This window comes from Trichomycterus rosablanca, chromosome 7 (genome assembly GCF_030014385.1).
Source record: "Trichomycterus rosablanca isolate fTriRos1 chromosome 7, fTriRos1.hap1, whole genome shotgun sequence".
Taxonomy (NCBI): Eukaryota; Metazoa; Chordata; class Actinopteri; order Siluriformes; family Trichomycteridae; genus Trichomycterus; species Trichomycterus rosablanca.
The window spans coordinates 36,379,130-36,401,904 of NC_085994.1; the positions used below are offsets into that span (position 1 = coordinate 36,379,130).

General features: G+C 40.5%; 1 protein-coding gene across 7 annotated transcripts; it reads right to left on the reverse strand.

Moving 5' to 3' along the window:
* Window positions 1-795: 795 nt before the first annotated feature.
* Window positions 796-20,882, reverse strand: kansl3 (KAT8 regulatory NSL complex subunit 3). 7 transcript variants are annotated; one of them, XM_062999326.1, is made up of 22 exons: window positions 20,719-20,882; window positions 17,808-18,071; window positions 17,160-17,333; window positions 16,475-16,565; window positions 15,672-15,857; window positions 15,442-15,573; window positions 14,479-14,595; window positions 14,282-14,380; window positions 13,101-13,172; window positions 12,939-13,013; window positions 12,650-12,807; window positions 12,391-12,454; window positions 12,088-12,276; window positions 11,083-11,239; window positions 10,647-10,724; window positions 9,802-9,981; window positions 9,298-9,385; window positions 9,091-9,176; window positions 8,895-8,983; window positions 7,637-7,838; window positions 4,291-4,403; window positions 796-2,405 (listed from the first exon to the last, which is right to left on the reverse strand). In XM_062999326.1, the coding sequence occupies exons 2-22, from the start codon at window positions 18,020-18,022 to the stop codon at window positions 2,403-2,405; spliced, it is 2,568 nt and encodes an 855-aa protein (XP_062855396.1). In that variant the 5' UTR covers window positions 18,023-18,071; window positions 20,719-20,882; the 3' UTR covers window positions 796-2,402. The 7 variants fall into 7 exon arrangements, with proteins under 7 accessions (XP_062855396.1, XP_062855397.1, XP_062855395.1 ...); XM_062999327.1 differs by having other exon boundaries at window positions 9,298-9,382; window positions 17,808-18,091; XM_062999325.1 differs by having other exon boundaries at window positions 17,808-18,091.
* Between the last annotated feature and the right edge of the window lie 1,893 nt (window positions 20,883-22,775).

Below are 22,775 nucleotides of genomic sequence, written 5' to 3' on the forward strand. Positions count from 1 at the left end.
TGCATCAAAACAAAACACAAAACCAAATATAACTTCATTACTGAAAATGGTGACAATCTGGTCCCACTGTGGTTTATAAAATGAAACATAAAGCCACATGGGGCATACATGGTTAAGTTCATTTAGTGTTTATGTGCCTGTTAAAATTTGGTTTTATTATTATTATTATTATTTTTTCTATTTGATCCATTTCTTTTTGGCTTGCGACCCACCCAAGGGTCACAACCCAGGGTTGTTTACTGCAATACAAACAAGTATGTTGTTTAATAAATACATTCGGCGCCATTTAAACGGATGGATAAACTGTTTACCAATAGCAGAACTCGTTCTTAGTAGTACTTTCAAAATACTAGGTCAGAGGAATGAAACAGATATGGCAAAAAAAGCACAATTTCCAGCTGTGCAAGCTATCCATTTTGTAGTTTTTGAATTGATGGTTAAACTGTTTGCTGGACCGGTCATTATTATTACTAAGCAACTGGTAGTCAGTGGGAAAATACAGATATGACATGTAGAATAAAACATCACAGTTGGATAATTCCCCTCCCTGTTTTTCCCTCTTATTCAGACATAGATAATTCCACACTGCGCTTACATGTAACTGTCACATACACAACATACACTTGCTTAGAAGAACCACAGACTAGCACACTCCCAATAGAAATTGAGTCTGCAGGACAGCCAACCAGGCTAATGGCATTGCTAGCTCATTAGATGTTTTGCCAGCCAAACGTAATAGTATAGTCAGCACTACCTGTTGTTTGAAGTGTATAAAAAAGCTCTCATCTCTTTATCTCTGTTCTATACAGTTTATTTGACATCATATAAACACACAGATGAACAGTATAATGATGCTCTGTGGTAACTTACATCCAGACTGTAATAAACGTATTGCAGTGTCAGCATTAATCAGTATCATTCCCATTAACTGACCTCGACTCAGACTTGTAATCGTTCATTGGAAAATACTGAATCACAAAACTCCACCAATAGCACAGCTGGTAAAATCAGTACTTCAGTGAAAAGATGTTTCTTCAGTTCAGGCTTAAACATGTTAGCCAGAAACGCTGTGCGATCAGTTGGAGTTGTGTAAAACAGGAATCGCCCCCTTTCTGATTTTCTCTGCATGTGTACCTCCACAGGATGAAATAAATTACAATAAAATATTATAACACACACAAAGAGAACTTAAGTAAAAGCACAGAACATTTTGTAGAACATGAGCTTGATTTTTGAGAGGAACAAGTCTTCCAACACGAATATCACCCCTCATGTTTAGTCCTGGTTCACAATTTACAAACCAATTCATCTCATAGGTGTTAATGGCTCTGTGGTTTAATGGTCAAGGCTCTGCCAATCACTGGACCTCCTTTAAATCTAACTTGTCAAACCTTTGAGCTCCGGTTTCCTCCCACAGTCCAGAAACATGCAGTCAGGTTAATTGGAGACACTGAATTGCCCTATAGGTGAATGGGTGTATGTGTGTCTGTCCTGCGATGGACTGGCGCCCCGTCCAGGGTGTTACTGTGTGCCTTGCGCCCATTGAAAAGCTGGGATAGGCTCCAGCACCCCCCTGCGAGCCTAACTGGATAAGCGGTTAAGAAAGTGAGTGAGTGTTTGTGGACAATTGATGAGAGTAAAACAGAGGGGTTTAACTTTGCCCATATACTGTAACATTTATCATTTTGGAAAGGGTTATCAAGTAGCTTGTAAGACTCCAGGGAATCACAGTGAGAGCAACAATATCAGCTGGAGGAAACACAAATACTGGTAAATCTATTCAGGAGTAAAACCTTTTGCAATAACGTTCTATGGAGAGATAACTTAAAACTGAAAGGATTGTACAAAAACAGCATTTTATATTAGGAGAGGTATACCAATAGTCAAACAAGATAGAAATGCTTTGCTGCATCAGGACCAGAATGAATTACTGTTATTGAGGAATGGATTTACAACCAAAAGTCTTGTAAAAAAAATCATATGTCCATCCCTAAAAATAGCGGGACGTCTGATTAAAAGCAGATCTGTAAAGAAAAGTGGAGCTAGAATTTCTCCACAGTGACATTTAGTCACAGTCATCGCTGCAAAATGTGATTCAATCCTATTGGGGGCAACTACTGTTCCACAAGGGTGGAATAAATTATAAACAAATAATAAAATGCTTTTTTTCAAAATCTGTTGCATTTTTACTCAAGTCTTTCTTGATGTTTTGTTAACATTTTGAAATCACACAGTGTGACATGACCTGACAGGAAATCAGAAAGAGGGGGCAATTACTTTTTCACACACACAACCGTGTGTTAGATCTGTGCAGGGTATCAGTGCACAGGTGAAGACATCATGTGCTGCATCTCCAAGAGCTTCAGCATGGAGATGGTCATCATTGGTCATCAAGTTTATGGTCACTGGAAGAAATAGTAAACAGATCGAAAGATTAGGACAGATTAATAGTCAGACTTAAGGGTGATGGGACATTTAGACTACAACAAGAATGACTAGTATTGTAGGAACCAGTAACACAAACTCATTTGAAAATTCTAACACAGTGATTCTCAAACTGTGGTATTAGAACCACCCGTGATATTTGATGCTTCCACAAATGGTACTCCTAATAACCTTGGAACATTTGCTGCTTGTACTGAAATTAAATGTAATGATTTAAAATTGATGTGAATTTTTCCTGTATGAATCTCTCTCTAATCTAGATAGATTCACATAGAGATGCAGACACACCAACCAAACAATCAGCTCTGTGAAATTTGCCAAAAGTGTCTCTAAATCCATTAATTTGGTTCATCCAAATCCAAAGTAATTCATCCAAAAGTGAGAGTGGCAACAGTGTGATTGGGGGCGTCCTGCATTTATTCTTCAGGGGCTTTATTTTGAAAATGGACCCCTCTCATACACAAACACCTTTACTTATTTACCAAGTCTTTAATCCCCATGTATTTATCACCTGTAATATTATTTCTATAATTTATTTGCAAGAAAATAAACAAACTCTCCATGTTAATATTTTCAAATGAATTCCAAAATCCAAACTGGTTTCAAATAAACGAAAATAGAGAATTATAAAACTCAAAAAACCCAGGTGCCACGTGGCCAGAGTTTGAATGGGCGTGATGGCACCGCATGTAATTTAACTTGTCAGCGGTTGTAAGTAAATAATCAGCTCTTCATTACCCTGTGTGGTCCATACAGATCGTTACCACGGCAACTGCTCTAATAAAACTCATTGATTTCAGAGCGGAAAATAAAAACGCTGCAATTGTGATAAACAGTGAAGTGGAGATAAGTAACGACATACATCACTAACAGTTGGGTCTGATATAACAAACATAAATAAAATAAGAAATGGCAGGTGAGAAAAAAGTATTTTGCACGCCGGTCAGAGCACAGAATTAGATTTACATGAAATATTATTCTGGATTAATTTACTAAAGTGTCCTGCAGCAGAGCTAAATATTCCTAAACTAACACATTTACACTGTATGTGCATTAAGTTAAAAAAACATGACAAAAAGCATTTTATTTTGTAATAACAAATCCCCAAACTTACAACATAAATGGTATTGGTATTAATTTACAAATGAATTTGGTGTTGATATTTAAAAAAAAATTGGAATTAATCTTAAAAAAATTAAAACGGTGCCCAGGTGGCGCAGCGAGACATTCCGCTAGCACACCAGCGCCGAGATTCTGAACTCCTCGGTTCGAAACTCGGTCGGCTGGGCGCCATCTAGCGAGCATAATTGGCAGTGCCTGCAGGGAGGGATGACCGGAATTTGTGGGTGGGGTCAGCAGCGGAGGACAATTTGACTAGACTAAATTGGGACAAAATCGGAGAAAAATTCATTCATTAAATAAATAAAAAATAAAAACGCTTTTTATTTAAATTCTATAATAAGAAATCTTGTTTGATATATGAACTTCTGATCATTATATTTGTTTAGTATTGTTTTGGTGCTCTGGTGGCACAGCAATAAATCATGTTAGCTCACTACCCCTGAGATACAGGGTGTGATTCTCAGCAGCTCTATTAGCCGGTCAGTCGTCTACAAACAGAAATGATTGGCTGAGCGGAGGGGAGGGCCAAAAAGCCAAATCATTTTAAGGATCTCCTGCCAATGGGCTATAAAGACTGGATAAAATAAGGAGAGTTGTGTTAAGAAGGGCATGCAGAACAGAATGATCGGCTGTGGCGAGCTCTATGTACGGGAGCAGCCGAAACAAGAAATTTTTTTTACTGTTGTTTCATACTGTTGTGTATAGATAAAGCTATATGCCTACCTGGTGCTCAGGTGCATTGTGGGGCGGCAGTATGGCTGTGGCGTGGCCCAGAGCCTGAACTCGACCCGGCTGGCCTCTCAGTGTTACTGTTATTGTAGTTGGGGCTTTCAGACCTGTTGAACATAAACATATAAATACCACAGAGTAGAGCAGGCTGAGAAGAAACCAGAATTGAGCTTATATACTTCTGCTTAACTGTATTTAAAACACTGAAGCCTGACCAGTGGTCACAACCCATGTCTAATACAATTTTGTTAATATACACTACATGGCCAAACAGATGAAAACACAACCATGAGGTTTTTAAACATCTTATTACAAAACCATGGGTATTATATGGAGTTGCAGCTATATCAGCCTTCACTATGGTAATAAGGCTCCTCACAAGATTTTGGAGTGTGTCTGTGGGCCGCGATCGATGTTGCGATTCATCTCAAAGCTATTCAGTGGGGCTGAGATTAGGGCTTAGTGCAGACCATTAGAGTCAAAGTGTGTCTTGATAAACCCTGATTTGTGCTCTGTGAAGCATTCATATAAAGGAATATAAAGGAATTAAACATGCTTTCAACTTTGCAGCAACAGTTTAGGGAAGGCCCTTTCCGGTTCCAGCATGACTGGGCCCTGTGAACAAAGCAAAGTCTATAAAGACATGAATAGCTCGGTTATAAGAAACTCCAGTGAACTACACAGAGTCTTGAGCTCAGACCCAATGAACAGCTTTGGAATGAACTGGAATATCAATTGAGGCTTTCATGACCAACATCAGTGACAGACACGCTTGTGAGTAACTTTCTCAGAAGAGTGGTTGTTGTTATAGCTGAAAATATCACATAGAGGTCACTCTATTTTAATTTGTTTTTGAAATAAGATGTTTTTGGGGGTCCAAATACTTTTGGCTATGTAGTGTTTAATTAACTTCATAGAATTGATTGTATACACTTGTTAGCAATGGGTGTAGCCAATACACTAATTAGAAGCGGTGTCCACGTACTTTTGGCCATAACGTGTATAATAGTAGCACAGTCAGTACTTGTTATGCACAGTTATGTAACTAAGACATTGTTTTGTAGACGTACATTAGAACATGTCTGGAGAACACAATAAAACAAATGCTGATAAACTAAACAAATTGTTCACGTCCTCCTCCCAGTCACATGATTGAAACACATCCAAGAGCTTTTCTCTTCACCCCCATTTTATTACTCCTAAATGAAACCATGGCAGACTCTCTTGTTAAATGGCTAAACGATCCTATGACTGAAGGAAGTGCTGTAGCAAGAATAATTCAAATCCCAGGACTGTCTTAGCAAACATGTCATTTATGTGATTACTTAAACCTTTTTTTTTCTTTTCTCCAATCCCCCCCCCCCCCCCCCCAATTTTCCTCCAAATCTAGTCATATCCAATTAACCCTGTTGCATTACGCTTCGCAACTGACACACGCCCCCTCCGACACATGATCAGTACCGACTGCCTCTTTTCACTTGCACGAGTCCATATGCGGACCAGCTCTGTGCACTGAGAGCCAACACCATCAATCAGACGCCAGTGCAGACGCCATCAATCAGCCAGCAGAGGTCATAATTGCACCAGTTATGAGGAACCCTGGTCCGGCCAATCATTGATTTCATTGATCAACCTTTGATTTCTATGAATGCACATCTAAGACACTTGGGTGGCGCAGCTGTAAATTATGCTGGCCCACTACTGCTGGGATTGAGGGTTTAAATCTCCAGTGGTGATATTGCCCAATCAGGCATCCATAGTATATACAGACATGATTGGCTATATGTTGTAGAGGCCCTGCAATGGATTGGTGTCCCGTCCAGGTTTGTGTTACTGCATTGTGCCCAGTGATTCTGGGGAAACTAACCCACCATGACATAAAAACATGAAAATGGATGAATGAATAAAAGCACGTTAAAATACAGCAAGCAACTTAGAACCATAACGAACAGAAAATGAGGAAACAAAATAAGAGAATAAAAATTCTATTAAAATGCAACACGTTGGCCGCTCAGGTGGCGCAGCGGTAAAAAGACACGCGCTGCAACCAGGGCTGGATTTCGAAGGAGCGTCGTTTCGAATCCAGCTCTGCCTTCACGGTCGAGGCTGGGCGGCTATGGACAACGATTGGCCTGTTGTCCGGGTGGGGGGCGGGACTTGAGACCGTAGGGGATGCTCTCTCAGGACTGGGGCGGTTGCGCCCTCTGCTGGCTGGTTGGTGGCGCCTGTATGGAGACGGGAGGGGGTGTGGCGGGGTGTGTGATCCTCCGTGCACAGTACTCTGCCACGCTACACTCGTCAAGTGTGGGTGATAAGACGGTCGATTGGCTGTGCACGTTTCGGAGGAGGCGTGGAACGGCCTCGTCAGCCCCAATCAGGAGCAGGAATCCGCACTAATGAGAGGATGATAGATGGGATGAAATTGGACGCGCTAAATAAAAAAAGAAAAAAAAGAAAATGCAACACGTTCACTTCTGTACACAATCAAAGCAAAGGAAAGAAAATAAGAATAAAGAAATGAAACAGACAGATGCACATTTGTGTTTGATGTTGGGAATTTAATGTAGGCAGTTGTGAGTGACACAAAAGCAAAACAACAGAAGGACAAAATAAAAACAAAGAAGAATATTAACAAAATGAGAACAGTGGGGAAAGACAAAAACAAAGCAGATGGCAGTAAAACGATTTATCTGTAATGTTTTTTACTTCTATTTATGGCAATAAACTTTTTTCGTTTTATGAAAATATAAAGCATAAAATTATAGTTACTGATCTAATCGACGTGTTGTTTTGTTTAAACTGGCACAACATTCCCCAATATGAGTGGTAGCATGATGTTTCTACTCTGTATTCAACAGCTTCTTTTCCAGCAAATACACAATATGATTAAAAATATGCAGACACCTCAATTTGGGTGTTTTAGCAACATCCACTGTGGTTAGAAAACTCGCAAGAACTAAGACTCCTGAAACGTGTACCAGTATGTGCTCGTCTATGCTCTTGCACTTCTTGTTTAACATCATTGACTAAGATTCCCACAGCCACACTCCAAAATCTTGCGGACTTTCTAGCAGTGTAGAGGCTGTTTCAAAATGGGACATCCAACAAGCACGAGGTCAGGTGTCCATATACTTTTGCCCACAGTATTCTTCAAGCAATCTAGTCCCGCCCTGTTTATCAGTAACAATATTTATTCTAGCTCCTCACTGCTTGATGGGTAGCCCAGTTAGCCCAGTTGCTATGCTATTCTGTGCTTCGTTCAGCAATCACGGTAACACCCCGAACCCCACTCAGCGTGGGCGCCTCTGTTTGTTTGAGCGTGGCGTCAATAAAGACGTACCAGCGCCCTGATTGGCAACGTGGGCCAGTCCCGGCAAGCTGTTGGCCAGCTTGGCCAAACCTCCGTTGGTGAGAAGCTGGTGGATGGCTGTGCTCTTAGTCCCGGCAGAACCAGCGGAGACGACAGGAACAGCACGGACTAGAGTGCCACCTGCTGGACTGAGAGAGGTTAACATCTGTCCGTGAGACTTGGCAACTGGAGCCTAGGCAGAGAGGGGGAGAGAGGGAAAAACAGAAATAAAAATATATATTAAATATAGCTCTGTAGAAAGAAAAGTTTAGAGTTAGAAATCATTTTATTATATCCAAGTGCAAATGTGTATATGTATACACAGTGCAGTTCCTTGTGAAATTATGGAATAAATATAAAGCCTGTTATCTGGTCAGTACTCTGGTCAAAATGCCCCCACTAGATATCAGCAATCTGCAGCCATAAACAGTCAATTTAAGTCAACAAACAGTTACAGGATGCAAACATCATCAATGTAAGACCATCTGTAAGAAATCAGTTGATTTTATTTATACATTACCCCCTTTTTCTCCCAATTTAGCATAGCCAATCCGCTGCTGGGGACCCCGAAGGACTCCCTCCGATGTGTGCGCAGTCCACCAATTCCTTCTTATTCATCCATACTTCAGTCGGCTTCGTGTACGAAGAGCCACGCCCCCCAGTTCTGCGTTCCTCCACTTTCTGTACAGACACCCTGGGCAACCAAACTCCTTACACACAGCTTTGATAACCCACCCAGCAAACCAAAGGCCAATTTTGTCTGCTGCATGAATTAGCCAATTGTGCCGGCTAGACGGTGCCTAGCCGACCGGTAGCAGAGCCAAGATTCAAACCCAGGAGCTCAGAATCTCGGCGCTGGTGTGCTAGCTGATTTAAATACAAACTGCAATATATAATAGCAGTTACAAATCCCATAGAGGTAAATATCCTCTGCTGGCTAACATGCCATTCTCATAAGACCACAACAGATGTTCAAACCTGATAAATGTACTTTGTGGGCTTTTACTCAACCCTTCTGTTTCATCTGTACACATTTTAGTCTAAATCTCCTGGTTATTTTCCACCATACTTAACAGTTGGAATTGGATTTGCCCTTTTTACGACAAACCCACCTTAAAGTGCTGTTCTTTAATAATGTGAGCACAGAATTGTCAAACAGAAGATGTTTCCTTACTTTCTTAATTTGGTCTTTATTGAGTATCTAGCTACAGACCTTTCTCTAGCTCTTTTGTAAGTTTTGGGCTCATACCTGTGAACTGGTGGGCAGGCCCGGGGATTTGGTGTTGATCTCTTGAAGGTTGTAACTTAGGCCGTGCAACAGGCTACAAGCTGGAGTAGCTGTCAAAAAAAACACCACCAGAGTCAAAAACTACCAGAAATCACACGTTACAATAACGTCTTTCATTTTTACAAGACACAACAAGCTGTAGTTCTTAGTGAGTTACCTTGTGCAGACGTCTGGACCTGGGCGGTGGAGGCCTGTAGACTGTGGAAGGAAGTACCACCGGAGACGTCCGTCAGGGTGCTAGATCTACACACACCAACAAAATGCATCATACATTAATATCAGATTATTATGACAAAGACGCAGCATCTGGAGAAGCACTTGAAGGAATTTGTCTGTCTGTTGATGCATTTCTAAGCAGACAAACCTTTGTGAGGTCAACAGTCCAGTAAGGTCTTTGGTCCCCGATAATGTCTGTCCTATAGTGGCTGTGAGAGGCTTTGCAGACGCTCCTACTTTAAAGATAAAAGGATAACAAGTTATTTTAATGCATGGTGGAACATCATGTATCTTCTAATGAAAATTTAGAAGAAAATTCATTTTCTGCTAATGCATTTGCTGAGTGAAACATTGAGAAATGTATACATTAAATGTATATGTACTATAACGTTTGCATACACAACCACCCCACCCCCTGCATGTTAACTGTAGCATGTAAACCTTAATTCTGAATTAAAATAAAGAAATAACACTGAATTTGATAGAGGGGACAAAACTTTGCATAGAACAATATGTGTTTTGAATGTGCATGCTCATGGTCAGGTGTCCACGTACTTTTGGCCTTATAGTATACTTTATTGTTACCTGTGCAACAGAGTAACCTGTAAACAGCTGTTGTCTCGTCTTAGTGAACTAAGCACAGTGTTATTACCTTCTTGGGCAGAAGAAGGTGCCGTCGCACCTGCTTCACCATGGGACACGATGGTGACCTTGATTTTGGCCCTTTTTGATGATTTCATGGGAATTGTGGGACTGGGTGTCTGCTTCCTTTTCAGATGTAGGCGTGGCTCATTCTGCTCCAAACCCTCCATCTGGTCTCCGGAAACGGGCACTGTAGCACACGGGGCAGACGTCATAATAAACTGACTAGGCATTCATAAACTTTAGACTAGAGTGCAACTGGACTGCGCTAGGGTGGTACAGTAATCTAGGATGCTAGCTCACCACAACTGACAGTTTAAGCCTTCATGAACAAATCTCTTCAATGCTTTCAGCCTGGCCAGGCATCTTAAAAGGCACAAATGACTGTGTCTGAGTGAGGGAGGGCAATAGGGTTCTTCATTGCCGCTGCAAATGTGACCTCTGTTGCCTGCACAAGTAATGGGTGGTTGACAGAGGGCATAGCATGTCTCTCCATACACAATAGGCTCTCTCCTCTGCTAGGCATGCGGCAAGGCCTTTAGCAGAGCTGAGATTTGTACTCAAATACCCACATTTCCACAGGAGTGGATAGCAAAATATAATACACCACCACCAAGGCACCCCCGAAATGTAAATTTTTAATGCATTGCATTGCTCCTGCAATCAGGATTACAGACACACGACACACACAAAACTCTCATGAAGGGCCAAGGCAAAGAATGAGTACATTGTGCATCGCCATCGTTAAAGCTAGAAAAATCTCTCATTACAGACAAGTATGGATAAAAAGTCAGGAGTCAAGAGGTGAGAAGAATGGCAGAGAAAAAGAAAAGACAGGCGTACAGGCGTACTTACCAAACAGACAGGAAGAGCTGCCAGGAGAAACAGTCTTCCTCACCAGCATGTTCTGTTTCATAAAGGCAGCGAACTGAGCTGGAGCAGATGGAAGACAAAGGCACAGAGTAAAGGGGGAAAGACCAGAACAGAAAGGAAACACGCATACACACGAGAACTAGAAGAAGAACTGGAATGCACCAGAAATCTAAGAAGAAAAATGATCACATGCTAACTAGAGGAGATTCGATTGATTCGTCGGAGTGGCTGAGAATGCAACAAGACCTGAACACGAGTGTGAAATTAGTTGCATTGCAAATTCACAAATGAAAATGAGAATTCAGTGGTGCTGTAAATTACCACCTTACATTCATGCAGCACGAGCGGATGTACGTGGACAGCCTGAGAACCAGTAGATTTGCAGGTCTGTCTAGTTTTGTGTATCGTGTTTGCACACCTTGAGCCTGTTTGTGTGTGAGCATCATTCCTGATCTCTGCATGTGTGTTTTGAGGAGCTGCGTGGCGGTGATTAGACTCGATTTCTGAGCTGGTGACAGAGTGGTGTTCTTGGGTTTGGGACTGGCTGTGGGACTGCTGCACACACTGGACATGTCCTGCAAAAAACACACCAAGACAAACACTCAATACCTTCAGCAATCAGATTTTCTCTTTGGAGCTGTCTACAGCAGCGTTTTTCAAACCCTTGAGCCAAAAAAGTGGGTCGCAGAGAAAAATATGACATGTTCCATGATGACATGGGCAAGCTGTAGCCTAGTGGTCTAGTAATCCAAAGGTTGGTGGTTCAAGCCCCACCACTGCCAGGTTGCTGCTGTTGGGCCCTTGAGCAAGGCCCTTAACCCTCAACTGCTCAGACTGTATACTGTAACTGTAATGTAAGTCACTTTGGATAAAGGCGTCTGCTACATGCCAAAAATGTAAATGAGATGGTTTGCTGGGTGTGGACCAACAGGCATGCGCAGAGCCCTGACCTCAACCACACTGAACACTTTTGGGATGAGCATCAGTGCATTTTGTCCAACAGCAGTGCCTGACTAAATAGGCACATATTTCCACAGACACAGCTTGTTAACAGACATGGTTTTAAAATGGGATGTCCACGCTCATGTTCAGATGTCCACATACTTATGGCCATCGAGGTGCTTAGGTGGCGGAATGGTAAATCGTGCTAACCCACTAATCACTGGGATCCAGTGTTTGAATCCACAGTGGTGCTATCAGCCGGTGGGAGAACTACATACAGACATGATTGGCTATGTCTGTGGGGTGGTTGACCTAGGCCCGTGATGGATCGTGTCCAGTCCAGGCTGTTTCACTATATTTTACCCAGTGATTCTGGGGAAGCCTGACACACTGCAACCCTGACCAGGAAAATGGAATGAATATCATAGAACCATAATAGTTTTCCTTAACATAAATAAGAAAAAACAACCTTGGCTCTTACCTCAGATCCTGAGGGGGAGATTGGGACCCTGATGGCAGGTGAGGACGGGCGTGTCCTCTCAGTGTCAAATGGTAACTCACGGCGTGGTTTCTTCTTTTTTTCTGCATCAAGGTCCCGTGTTTCTCCCGAGGTGAGACCGGAGCTTTCTGCTCGCATCAGTATTCCAGTCAGGAAGTCCACTATCTCATCCTAAAGGAAGCAAAGCGGGATTTGATTAATAGATTCTGATTAGATGCGATTAGCTTAATAGTAACACGTGCGTTTTTGTAATTTTTAATACAGGAAGAGAAAGGGAGGTTTAACCTGAATGCAGCGATCCACCATAGTCTGCGTCAGGCCCTCAGATTTCATCTTTGAGGAACCGATCCTGCAACAATGAAAAAAGTACACAATTTTTAACTGATATTTGCTATAAAATGACAGGAACGAGTACTATGATGTGTTTCCTTTAAAACGAATCAGTAAAACCCAGCCCAGGTATAAAATACATTTTAATCATTATATAAAATAATAATCATACACACACATAAACCCACTCGCCTGGCTAGATACCAAAACACACCTGAGGTTGTCATCAGCCCCTCCAACGATCACCATGCTGTTGTCTGCTCTGATCTTTTCCCTGAACTCCTCCATGTTCTCTAAGCTACACTGCAACGCAGCCTGACCCACCACAAACAGCACAGGTGCCCTCATATCCAACATGGGGTCGTCCACATCCTGCCCAGCAGAAAAAAAACACTAATTAATGAACGTTATTAGTTCTAAATAAGCATTTTGTTTAGTTCTACAAGGAATGTTTTATAAGTATAAATAATTCAAGCATTGTATTCTACGTTAATAAGCAATACCCCTCTAAGTCCATTGGCTGTTTGGAGAGGGAATCCCAGACACACAACTGCAGACACATGCTCCATAACGGAAACCTGCAACCAGAAAACTGCATTACAACTCATATTCACTCAATAGAGGGCATAATGAAGAAATCATAACTGACGTTTACAGAGACTTACATGGCAAGCGATAAGAGCGCCAACATTCCAGCCAACCAGGATGAGTGGTTTATGGGGAAAGTGACTGTGAACCTGGAAAAAAGTAATTAATCCTCCATCACTGAACAACAAGCTCTGAGAATGTAATCATCAGCAAAAACCTCAAAACACTTTCAGTGATGTACATCCCAAATCAGAAAAAGTTGGGACAGTATGGAGAATGCTGATAAAATAAAAATGCAGTGTTCCTTACATTTACTTTGACTTTTATTTGACTGCAGACAGTTTAAACCCAAGATATTTCATGTTTATCTGTTTAACTCATTTCATTTCTTAATAAACATCCATTCCTGCATTTCAGGCCTGCAACACATTCCAAAAAAAGTTGGGACAGGGGAAATTTAGGGCTAGTAATGAGGTAAAAAAAAATATTGTTATAATATTTATAACAACTAAATATTGATGTGATTCCAAACAGGTGTCAACAGGTGATTGTAATCATGATTTGGTACAAAAGCAGCATCCAGAAAAGGCTGAGTCTTTGATGAGCAAAAATGATCAGAGGATCTCCAGTCTGTCAACAAATGCGTGAGAAAATTATTGAACAATGTACCTCAAAGAAATATTGGAAGGGATTTGCATATTTGTCCCTCTACAGTGCATAATATCATTAAACGATTCAAGGAATCAGGAGGAATTTCAGTGTGTAAAGGCCAAGAGTGCAAGCTTAAGCTAAACACCCGTGATCTTCGATCCCTCAGACGGCACTGCATCAAGATATATAAGCACATGGGTGAGGGATTACTTTGACAAACCTTTGTCAAGCTCTACAATACAGAGTTACATGCACAAATGCCACTTAAAATTTTACTGTGCAAAAAAGCCTTATGTTAACCATGTCCAGAAGTGGCGTCGACTTCTCTGGGCTCGGAGGCATCCAGGACAGACCATCACACAGTGGAAATGTGTATCGTGGCTTCGGGAAGAAGAAGGTACGGGTACTGGACTGGCCTGCCTGCAGTCCTGACCTGTCCCCAATAAAGAATGTGTTGAATCCCCAATGGTGCTGACCAGGATAAAGCGGTTTTAAAACGTGAACATGAAGCCGGTACAAAAAAGGACTTCGCTGAGAGATTATAGTGATCCGAATTTTGTCAAATTCATGTTAAGCCCTGCAAATAGGCATGTGAATGAAGGTTTACCTCAATAACTTTCCCCCTGACAGTGCCGATCATGTGCTCCAAACACTGACTGACACTGATGTTAGCTCCACTGCCCACATGGGTGTTTATAGGAATGACCTTAAAAAAGAAGTTATTCATTAAACCCGATTTCTTTCAAAAGACAAGAGAGAGTGAGAGACAGAACGACAGAGACGATTACATGCGAGTTGATTTACCTTTCCTAAACAGGAGAGCTGTGACTGCCAGAATCTCATCCGGCGGGAGGTAGAGAAGACGGGAACGCTCGGTCCTGATGGACAAATCAGGATCAAAGGGGAACCAGGAAGTTTACTCTAAAACACACAGATCAGCAGATAAAAACACTGCAGTGACTAAAGCATCAAAATACCCACTCCACTCCACACACACACACGCTATGACCAGCAGTCTTCATTTATAGTTCTATCTAACAGTTTAACTTCTCTCCGTGTAATAGTCCGATCACAGATGGTTTGTACTTGATTACACCATATAAGTAATGATTTAGTGCCTCTGTGCCACAAGTGCTATGCTGCATATACTCCATTTTATGTAAGTTTGTAGTTGACTTGTCTAGACCAGCTTTTAGTCTTTGCAGTATGTATAGAATAAAATCTTTTCCTCGCACTAAGACTGGCTGCTCTCCTGGTTCCTGTAACCTGCGATTTGTAATGATTGATGTTCGTTTGTATAACGCCATGATATTCCTAGCAGGAATCAGTGTTATATGCTAGTTTTATTGGTCTTGTATTATTGAGGAGTTTGAGGATTATTTCTGTATCTTGGGTAAGGATTTATTTTAATGTATTGAGTGTGTGTAGTCTTTGTCTTTCTCTGATGTACTTTAGGCATTCATTCAGGATATGTATCTGGAATGACCTATTATACATCTAGTGTAGATAACTTGGTCTGTACGTTTTCAATAATGTATTTTTATTGGGGTGAATCTTGTGTAGTTTAATGTTTGTTTGTGCGTTCAAGTTGCCAGTTATTTTTAATGTAGTCATAATGATTAATGCAACCCATAGTCATAGTTATTGTCATAGTTTCACACCATGTAAACCAACGGTCATCCAAGCTGACACAAAGCAATTCATATTAAAAGCAAAACACTGACAGTTTTGTTTTAATGAACCAAAGATGTATTACTTTGTGCATACCGGTTTGTTCTGGGACAGCACCCCCACAGCCGGGTCCCATGGTCGTTTTAAGAGCAGTGACAGTGCCTCAGTCACTGCTGCACCAGATTTGGTGGACGACGCTGGAAGCATCCGCTCAATCAAAGAGGGAACCTAACAAGTCACACAGCGAGAGGAGAAGAAGTGAGCTGAAGTCTTGAAACATTCATTTGAAATCGATCATAGTCCAGTTTAGGGATTTAGGTATTTACTTTGCTTTTGAGAGTCTGCAGGACATCCAAGTATGCAGCGAGCATGGCCAAGCTCAGAGACTCCACCAGAGTGTTGTGAAGCCACTGGGTCAGCTTGGCATCCCAGTTCACACTGGCCAGTGCATGCCGAACCTTTCGGGCACATTTATCCACGGCGATCCTGCGCAAGACGGGCTCGTTACACACCTGTAAAAAGAAAAAACATATTGAAAAACATAAGTATATATCAATTTAGAAAATCATTATGGTGGATTGGCGCCCTGACTCCACCGTGACCCTGACTAGGATAAAGCAGCAGATGAAAATGAAATGAAACAAAACATGTAAAGCTTTTTTTTCCTCTTGCTTAATATTGACAGGTTTACCAAAACTACAAGGATGTCAATTTTGCCACATTCGTTTAATCAATAACTGGTTGTCATTAGTTGATGGTGCCCGATTGGCACAGTTGTAAAATGTGCTGGGCTGTTGGTGCATCTACACAGAAATGATTGACAATGTCTTAAAGAGGAGGGGCTAACAGCTTAGCTATTGGGGGGTGCACTTGTCAGTGCCAGCCCTAAGCTCGGGTAAAATAAAAGAGTTGTATCAAGAAAGGAACCAAATCATTCCACAGTGACGAGCCCTAGGTACGGGAGCAGTCGAAAGAAAGAAAACAAAAATAAGTTTAACCAACAATGTTAATTGAACAATGGTGTTGGTTCGCTGGTAAATCATTAGCTGCCATAATTGATACTCTGCATTACCAGCTGTTTAATAAATGCTACATCTCAAAAATGCATTCTCAATTTTAGGCTACTCACACTTTCATTTGCCAGCCTTGCCAGTCTCTCAGCCTGCAAGGCCTTCAGGACTTTATTGAAGAGCTTATTTTGAGCCAGGGTCCAACCAGTTCTAGAAAGAAAAAGAAAAAAGTGTTATCAGTACAATATACCTGTTGTTAGAACTTGTTCTATGCCTGCTGGAAGCATCAAAACCCATATTATGTCTAATATTAGTCAGTATAAAAATTTAAAAGAAAATGATAACGTGGGGTTTTGTTGCATTTTATTTAGCTCTTTAAAAGTCAGGTCTAATTAAATGCTTCATAGCTTCATATGACTGCTTGGTCACTACACGTAATTCTCTCACATTACTTTATTAATTAGAACACAGCCCACGTCCTTCATCGTTCACTTTTGCAGATCAGCTTGATTGACATGCATGTGCATGTTGCTACATTTATAAAGCAGACTAATATGTTCCCGATTATTGTGACAAATCAGCTGTGCTGTTCCGCTGTCAGACATGGGCTTATTTCTTTGGTCATCATTAAATAATCTAGAAATACACTATGTATAACTAACTATTCTGCCCATCCATATAAATATACTAGCTGACATGGGAATTAAAATAAATAAATAAACTTTCAGCAATGTAAAAAGGGGTGAAAACAATAAACAATAAATATGTGCAGCCTGATGAAGACAAACACAATCTTATTCTTACTTGTTAACATGCTCTTCCCAGTCGTCTGGAGGTGGAGGTCCTTCAGCAACGGTTCGTGCAAACAGAACGTGCCGTTCACACTCGTTCATCACACCGCGGGCTTTCTGGTTGTCATAAAGAGGCATCGGAGTGGGAGTGACTGTTTCCACATCAATAGACACATCAGAATTTTCCCTGGAAATAGGAAATGTCAAAACTTTGTTAAGCTGTTACACTCTCTAAGGCAAAGTGTGTCTAGTTGCTGCTTGCACTAGACTACTAGACTACACCCCTTTCATTAACCAATTTAAGGTCTTTTCTACCTTCTAGATGGTAATTAAGCTAATACCAGCCATACTGCTGGTAACAGCAGTGCCCAAGTTCCCAAGGGGTTTGAATCCTGTCTGGGCTTACAAATACACAAAGTGCATAGCATTATGTGAACCTTAGCCAGTCTGTGTTACTAGACTATAGGTCCAACCTGTAGTCTCGGATTTCGAATAAAATCCTTCAAAATTTGTATAAATGTATTGTAGTTGGTCTATAAGCAATAGACAAAATATCAAGGGATTAAACAAAGTAATGCAATTACTGATAGTGCTTTTACACCCAAAAAATACACACATCACTTATTAACCTATATGAAGCTCTAGCTAGGGTATCACTTACATAGAGGAATCAGCCTGGCGGCGTGGTGTGATGAACAGCATCCTGGTAGGCCTGGCACTGCTGGCATCTGGGTGTGCATTCCAAGGCTTTGCATAGCTGTGGTCAAGAAATACCAGGTCCAGTTCTCGCTCATGCACAGACAGCTGGAAGAGCAGTGACGTGCCCATGCGTCGGGCCGACGTCTGAAAATCCCGCTCTCCACTGCCGCGATACATGTTTGTCTATGCAGGCGTGGGAGCTCCAAAGACTCCAAGAGTAGAGAGCCTGTACAGCGCAATCATAAGCTGGGATAATGAGACAGAAATGTTCATGTAAGGATCAGGCACCAAATCAATAATATAGAAAAGTAAATCTTTGTAGCTCTAAGTGTGGGTAGTTTCTGCTGCACCTGATTGAATCTGTAATTATTAAAGTTTCTTCACTCTAATGGTCAACCAAAAGAGATGAGCATATGTCCATTTACTACTGCACTGTACCCTATGACATGGTATGTTTTCAAATCTGTGAATCCACACTTGAGCAAACCGTTGATTGCTCAAACAGAAACGCCACTGGAGTGAGGCTGTCCAAGTGCAATAGATTGTGTTCCAGTGATTAAGTAGATGGCTGCACAAATGCTGGACCATTTTCAGCACTACAATGTAGGGCTGTCGCGCTAACCGCAATTTTGAAATATCGCGGTATAGACCAGCCAACCGCAGGGCATGCCAAGCAACCGCATCACCGCGATATTCACGTTTTTTCTTTCTTCTCTTTTTTTGTTGTTGTTGCAGGGTCCATCTTGTTTTACGCTTACATTCGGGCGTATTAAATGTTAAATAAATTCATAATGAAAATGAGCTAAGAGCGTCATTTTCCTGCCAACTGTTCGCATCCGTTGCTGCTGAGTTTCAGGCTTTGTGTTTTAAAATGTAAACAATCGGAACAGGAATTATAGGCAAGTTTATTAATGATTAAATTGAGTTCACACTCAATAAAATACTTGTAATTTAGACGACATTTAAACAGCCTTGGCGTACTAAAACACTTAATGACGGTTAATATGGCATTGCAGCCTGCAAATATTCTCTTGCTGGCATGATTTAAATGAATTTTTTCGTTGAATAAAAATGTATTGAAACGAATAATAACTTAAAATGTAGTATATATTGTTATGTTAATTATACCTACTAAATAGATAGTTAATAGTGGCGCGATAACCAGGCTAGATTTCCTCTGCTGTGTAAAGTCGCATGCAGGTACAGTACATGTGTATTAGCGCAACATCGGTAACGTCGGGAACATCACTACCCCACTCAGATCCTCTCTAAACCACATCAGGTGAACATGTTGGTTCTTCTAGCGCGCATGATATCGCAGGTTTAAACTCTTACAGACTTTATTCTTTATTCAATTTTTTTTTAACCATATTTTGATTAGATGTGCATTTAAAATATTTAGCCTAAACTCTTTTTTTTTTTCGTTTCACAGTGCATATCTAGCCTAGAAGCTTAATTTAAACCTTTTTTTAATAGAGAAAAGACGCGCATCCCTGCTCTGTTCTGTATTTAACATTAAACATGCATTTCATTGGTCTTAAAGCTGTCTCATCTTTGTCATTATAAAGCAATAATATACCGAATCGTGGCCTAACAATAAAGCTTGTTTATATAGCTCTAAAATCCAGATAAATTAAATAAAAAAAAAAAATTAAAAATGGCGATATCACCGCATACCGCGATATTAAGACAGGCTGAATATCGCAAGGGGAAATTCTTTCACCGCGACAGCCCTACTACAATGTTTGGGTAGTGTGTTTTACTGATATGCGTGTATCAGGTGCAGCAGTGTTGTTGAGAGTTTTAAACGCCCCAATGACACAGCTGAGAGGAGAATGGTGCTCCAACCAAAAATATAAAGTCAACAGCCTACTGTGATCAGTTTGTTTGTTCATTAGGATTTTAACGTCATGTTTCACACTTTGGCTACATTAATGACAGGAACAGCAGTTACTCATTACACAAGGTTATTCAGTTCGCAAGGTTATATCAAACACAGTCCTGGACAATTTTGTATCTCCAATTAACCTCACCCACACGTCTTCGGACTGTGGAAGGAAACCGGAGCACCCGGAGGAAACCCACACGGGCATGGGGAGAACATGCAAACTCCACACAGAAAGGACCCGGACTGCCCCACCTGGGGATCAAACCCAGGACCTTCTTGCTGTGAGGCGACACATAGCCACCGTGCCGCTTTACTGTGATTATAAAGTGTCCACTGACAAAAGACTAAAGCAAGATTAACACTGTGCTTAAAAATAGCTCTAGTCTCTAACTGTCCACCTACAACGAGTTTTAGTAATAAAAAGGTATAAAATACGAATAAAGTACGTTTAAACACTACTTAAAATCCCAACAACACTGCTGCATCTGATACACTCAGACCACACGACCATGCAGTGCTGAGAAGGGTCCACCCCCCAAATATCATCTGGTCAGTGGGGGTACTAATGGGGGTCTCTTTAGATTGAAAAACGGAGTACAAGACAGTGACACAGTGTACAAAATAATAGATGTGCTACAGTCAGTAATTGTATACCCACAAAGTTCGTCTGTATTGTAGGTGTAGCTTATAAAATAATAAATGAGTGTACATACCAATAGGTGTACCTAATAAAGTGCTCAGTGAGTGTAAATAGATGGTGGATTGTGGATGGTGTGAAATGTTCGTATGAAACTACGCAACGGTAAATGTAATTGAGGGCTGTATTTATTCCACAGTAAAATATCAAAAGAAAATACTTAATTATGTATTATAAAATACAAAAAAAAAGTCTTCTGACTGAATCCTGTCAAAAAATGAACCACTGCGTCTGCTAACACGTTAGCTTAGCGTTAGCCCGTGTAGCTAAACAGGTTAGCATACTTACTTTTTTAATCCTTAGTATCAACGCGGCGTCTCCTCATGACATATTACCATTATTAGCGTCTCCAGATACAATAATTAATGTTATAAATTAAATAAAGTTGTCAAAATGAAACGTATGCGATATTAACCGCGCTGCGAAATCATGTCCGACTCGCTTTTGTTTTGCCACCGCGCCTCTGCAGGATGGACGTAAAACCCGGACTGGATTCCCACATCACAGAGGGTAATGGACTGAAATTAAAGCAAAAACACGGACTGGATTCTTGAATCACAGCGGAAAATGGATTGAAATAATAGTGAAAATCCGGAGTGGATTCTCACATTAGAGCGAAAAATTGATTGAAATAAAAGCAAAACATGGACTGGATTCTCACATCAAACCAAAATTAAATTAAACAGACGCAAAAACAATTCACAGCATGTCACAGCAGATAAAGGATCATTAATTTGTCCCAATGTAAAGCTAGAGCACAACACTCCAAGACTAGAATAATAAATGTGGCTGAGTAAAATCTGTATCACACTACACTAAATCTACAGTGTACACTCATTCTGAAATAACTTTAATTTTAACATTAATTAAGATGCAAACAAAATCATAGTGCACTAGACAGCATCAGTTGTTGATAGGGAGGAAATGTTTTAGAATGACAGGAACCCCCCACCCTTCCACTCCCCTGGAGATTTTGTCTCTCCCAATGTTTAATTAATGGTTAATCAATCTGCTTAAAAAAAAAAACACACACACCAAACTTTTGCACATGCAACCTTTATTTTATTTCCTTCAACTTATGAAACTATTGATGAATCTAAACTTTTTTTAAAACTAAAAACATGCAGCCTGATACAGAAATTTTATGGGAAAATGATTCTTCTTATCTATTTTACCCAAAGGTTTCTGACAGTGTTGTATCGTCAACCCCCACAGGAAATTAAACGCATGTTGTTAAAATTCTTCACAGAAAAGTGGGTTTTGATAAAGCTGTAATAATAAGAAGTAACACTCTTATTACTCTATATTACCGTCCATGAGTTTTAAATGGAATAATGTAGGGCTTCGGAGTCTTGATATTATTAGTATATTTACTTGGCTCAGTCTCAAGCATTGGTCTGTTCAGATATTGTCTTTGTCTTGTTTGAGCCCTTTTTGTCAGATTTATTTATTAATTCATTCATTTATTTATTTGCACCAATTACTTATTAACTGCAACTGAAGGGAGTGTGGTACTATTAACCTTGGGTCCCCTAAAAATTTCATACATTTGGCCCCTTGCTACACAACAAGCTACACACACCAAAATGTTTTGTAATCTACTGTTTTTGTAAGTGTGAGCATGCTCGTACTGTCACCACACAGAAATCTGTAGCAGTGCAGCACATGACACATATCCTACGTGTATTTAGAAGGCACCAAACCCACCAGGACCCTGACCAAGAAAAGTAAATGAATGAATCAATTAATGTAAGAATATGAAACAGTGATTCTAATGAACGCTTTATGTGAGATTAATTTATTTATGACTAGCCTGTCAAACCCTCAAAGATTCTACCTGTTGATTATGCACAACAGATCATCTAATATCACATGTGACGATTATTGCTGAAAATCATGTCTGAGCTAAAACTAATTTCACAGTTTATGTCCCAGTCATTTTTAATCACTTTATAGGAGCATGAATTAAAATCATTCTTCAGAGTGCAGCCTGTGGACACGGACTGGGGCAACCTGCAAATAAGCAGATGAATGAGAGATTAGTTTGAACTGCTCATTTAAAACTATTAAATGAATCTTTGTAAAATAAAAAAATATATATTGTATTATATTTAATCTAAGAAAATAAAATAGTTGTATTATTTGGTCTACAATTCTACCCTCATTAAAACCACCAATGTATCATATTAGTAACGGCTTTGTGTACTTCTGCCAACCAGTGTGTACTGTGTATAGAGAGTCACGCTACGCCCCATGTGAATCCCCCACCACTTCTTCTGGCACCTCAAGCAGACATCAAGAATCTATCCAGCCTTTCCGCCCTCAGACACGGCCAGTAGTGTCTG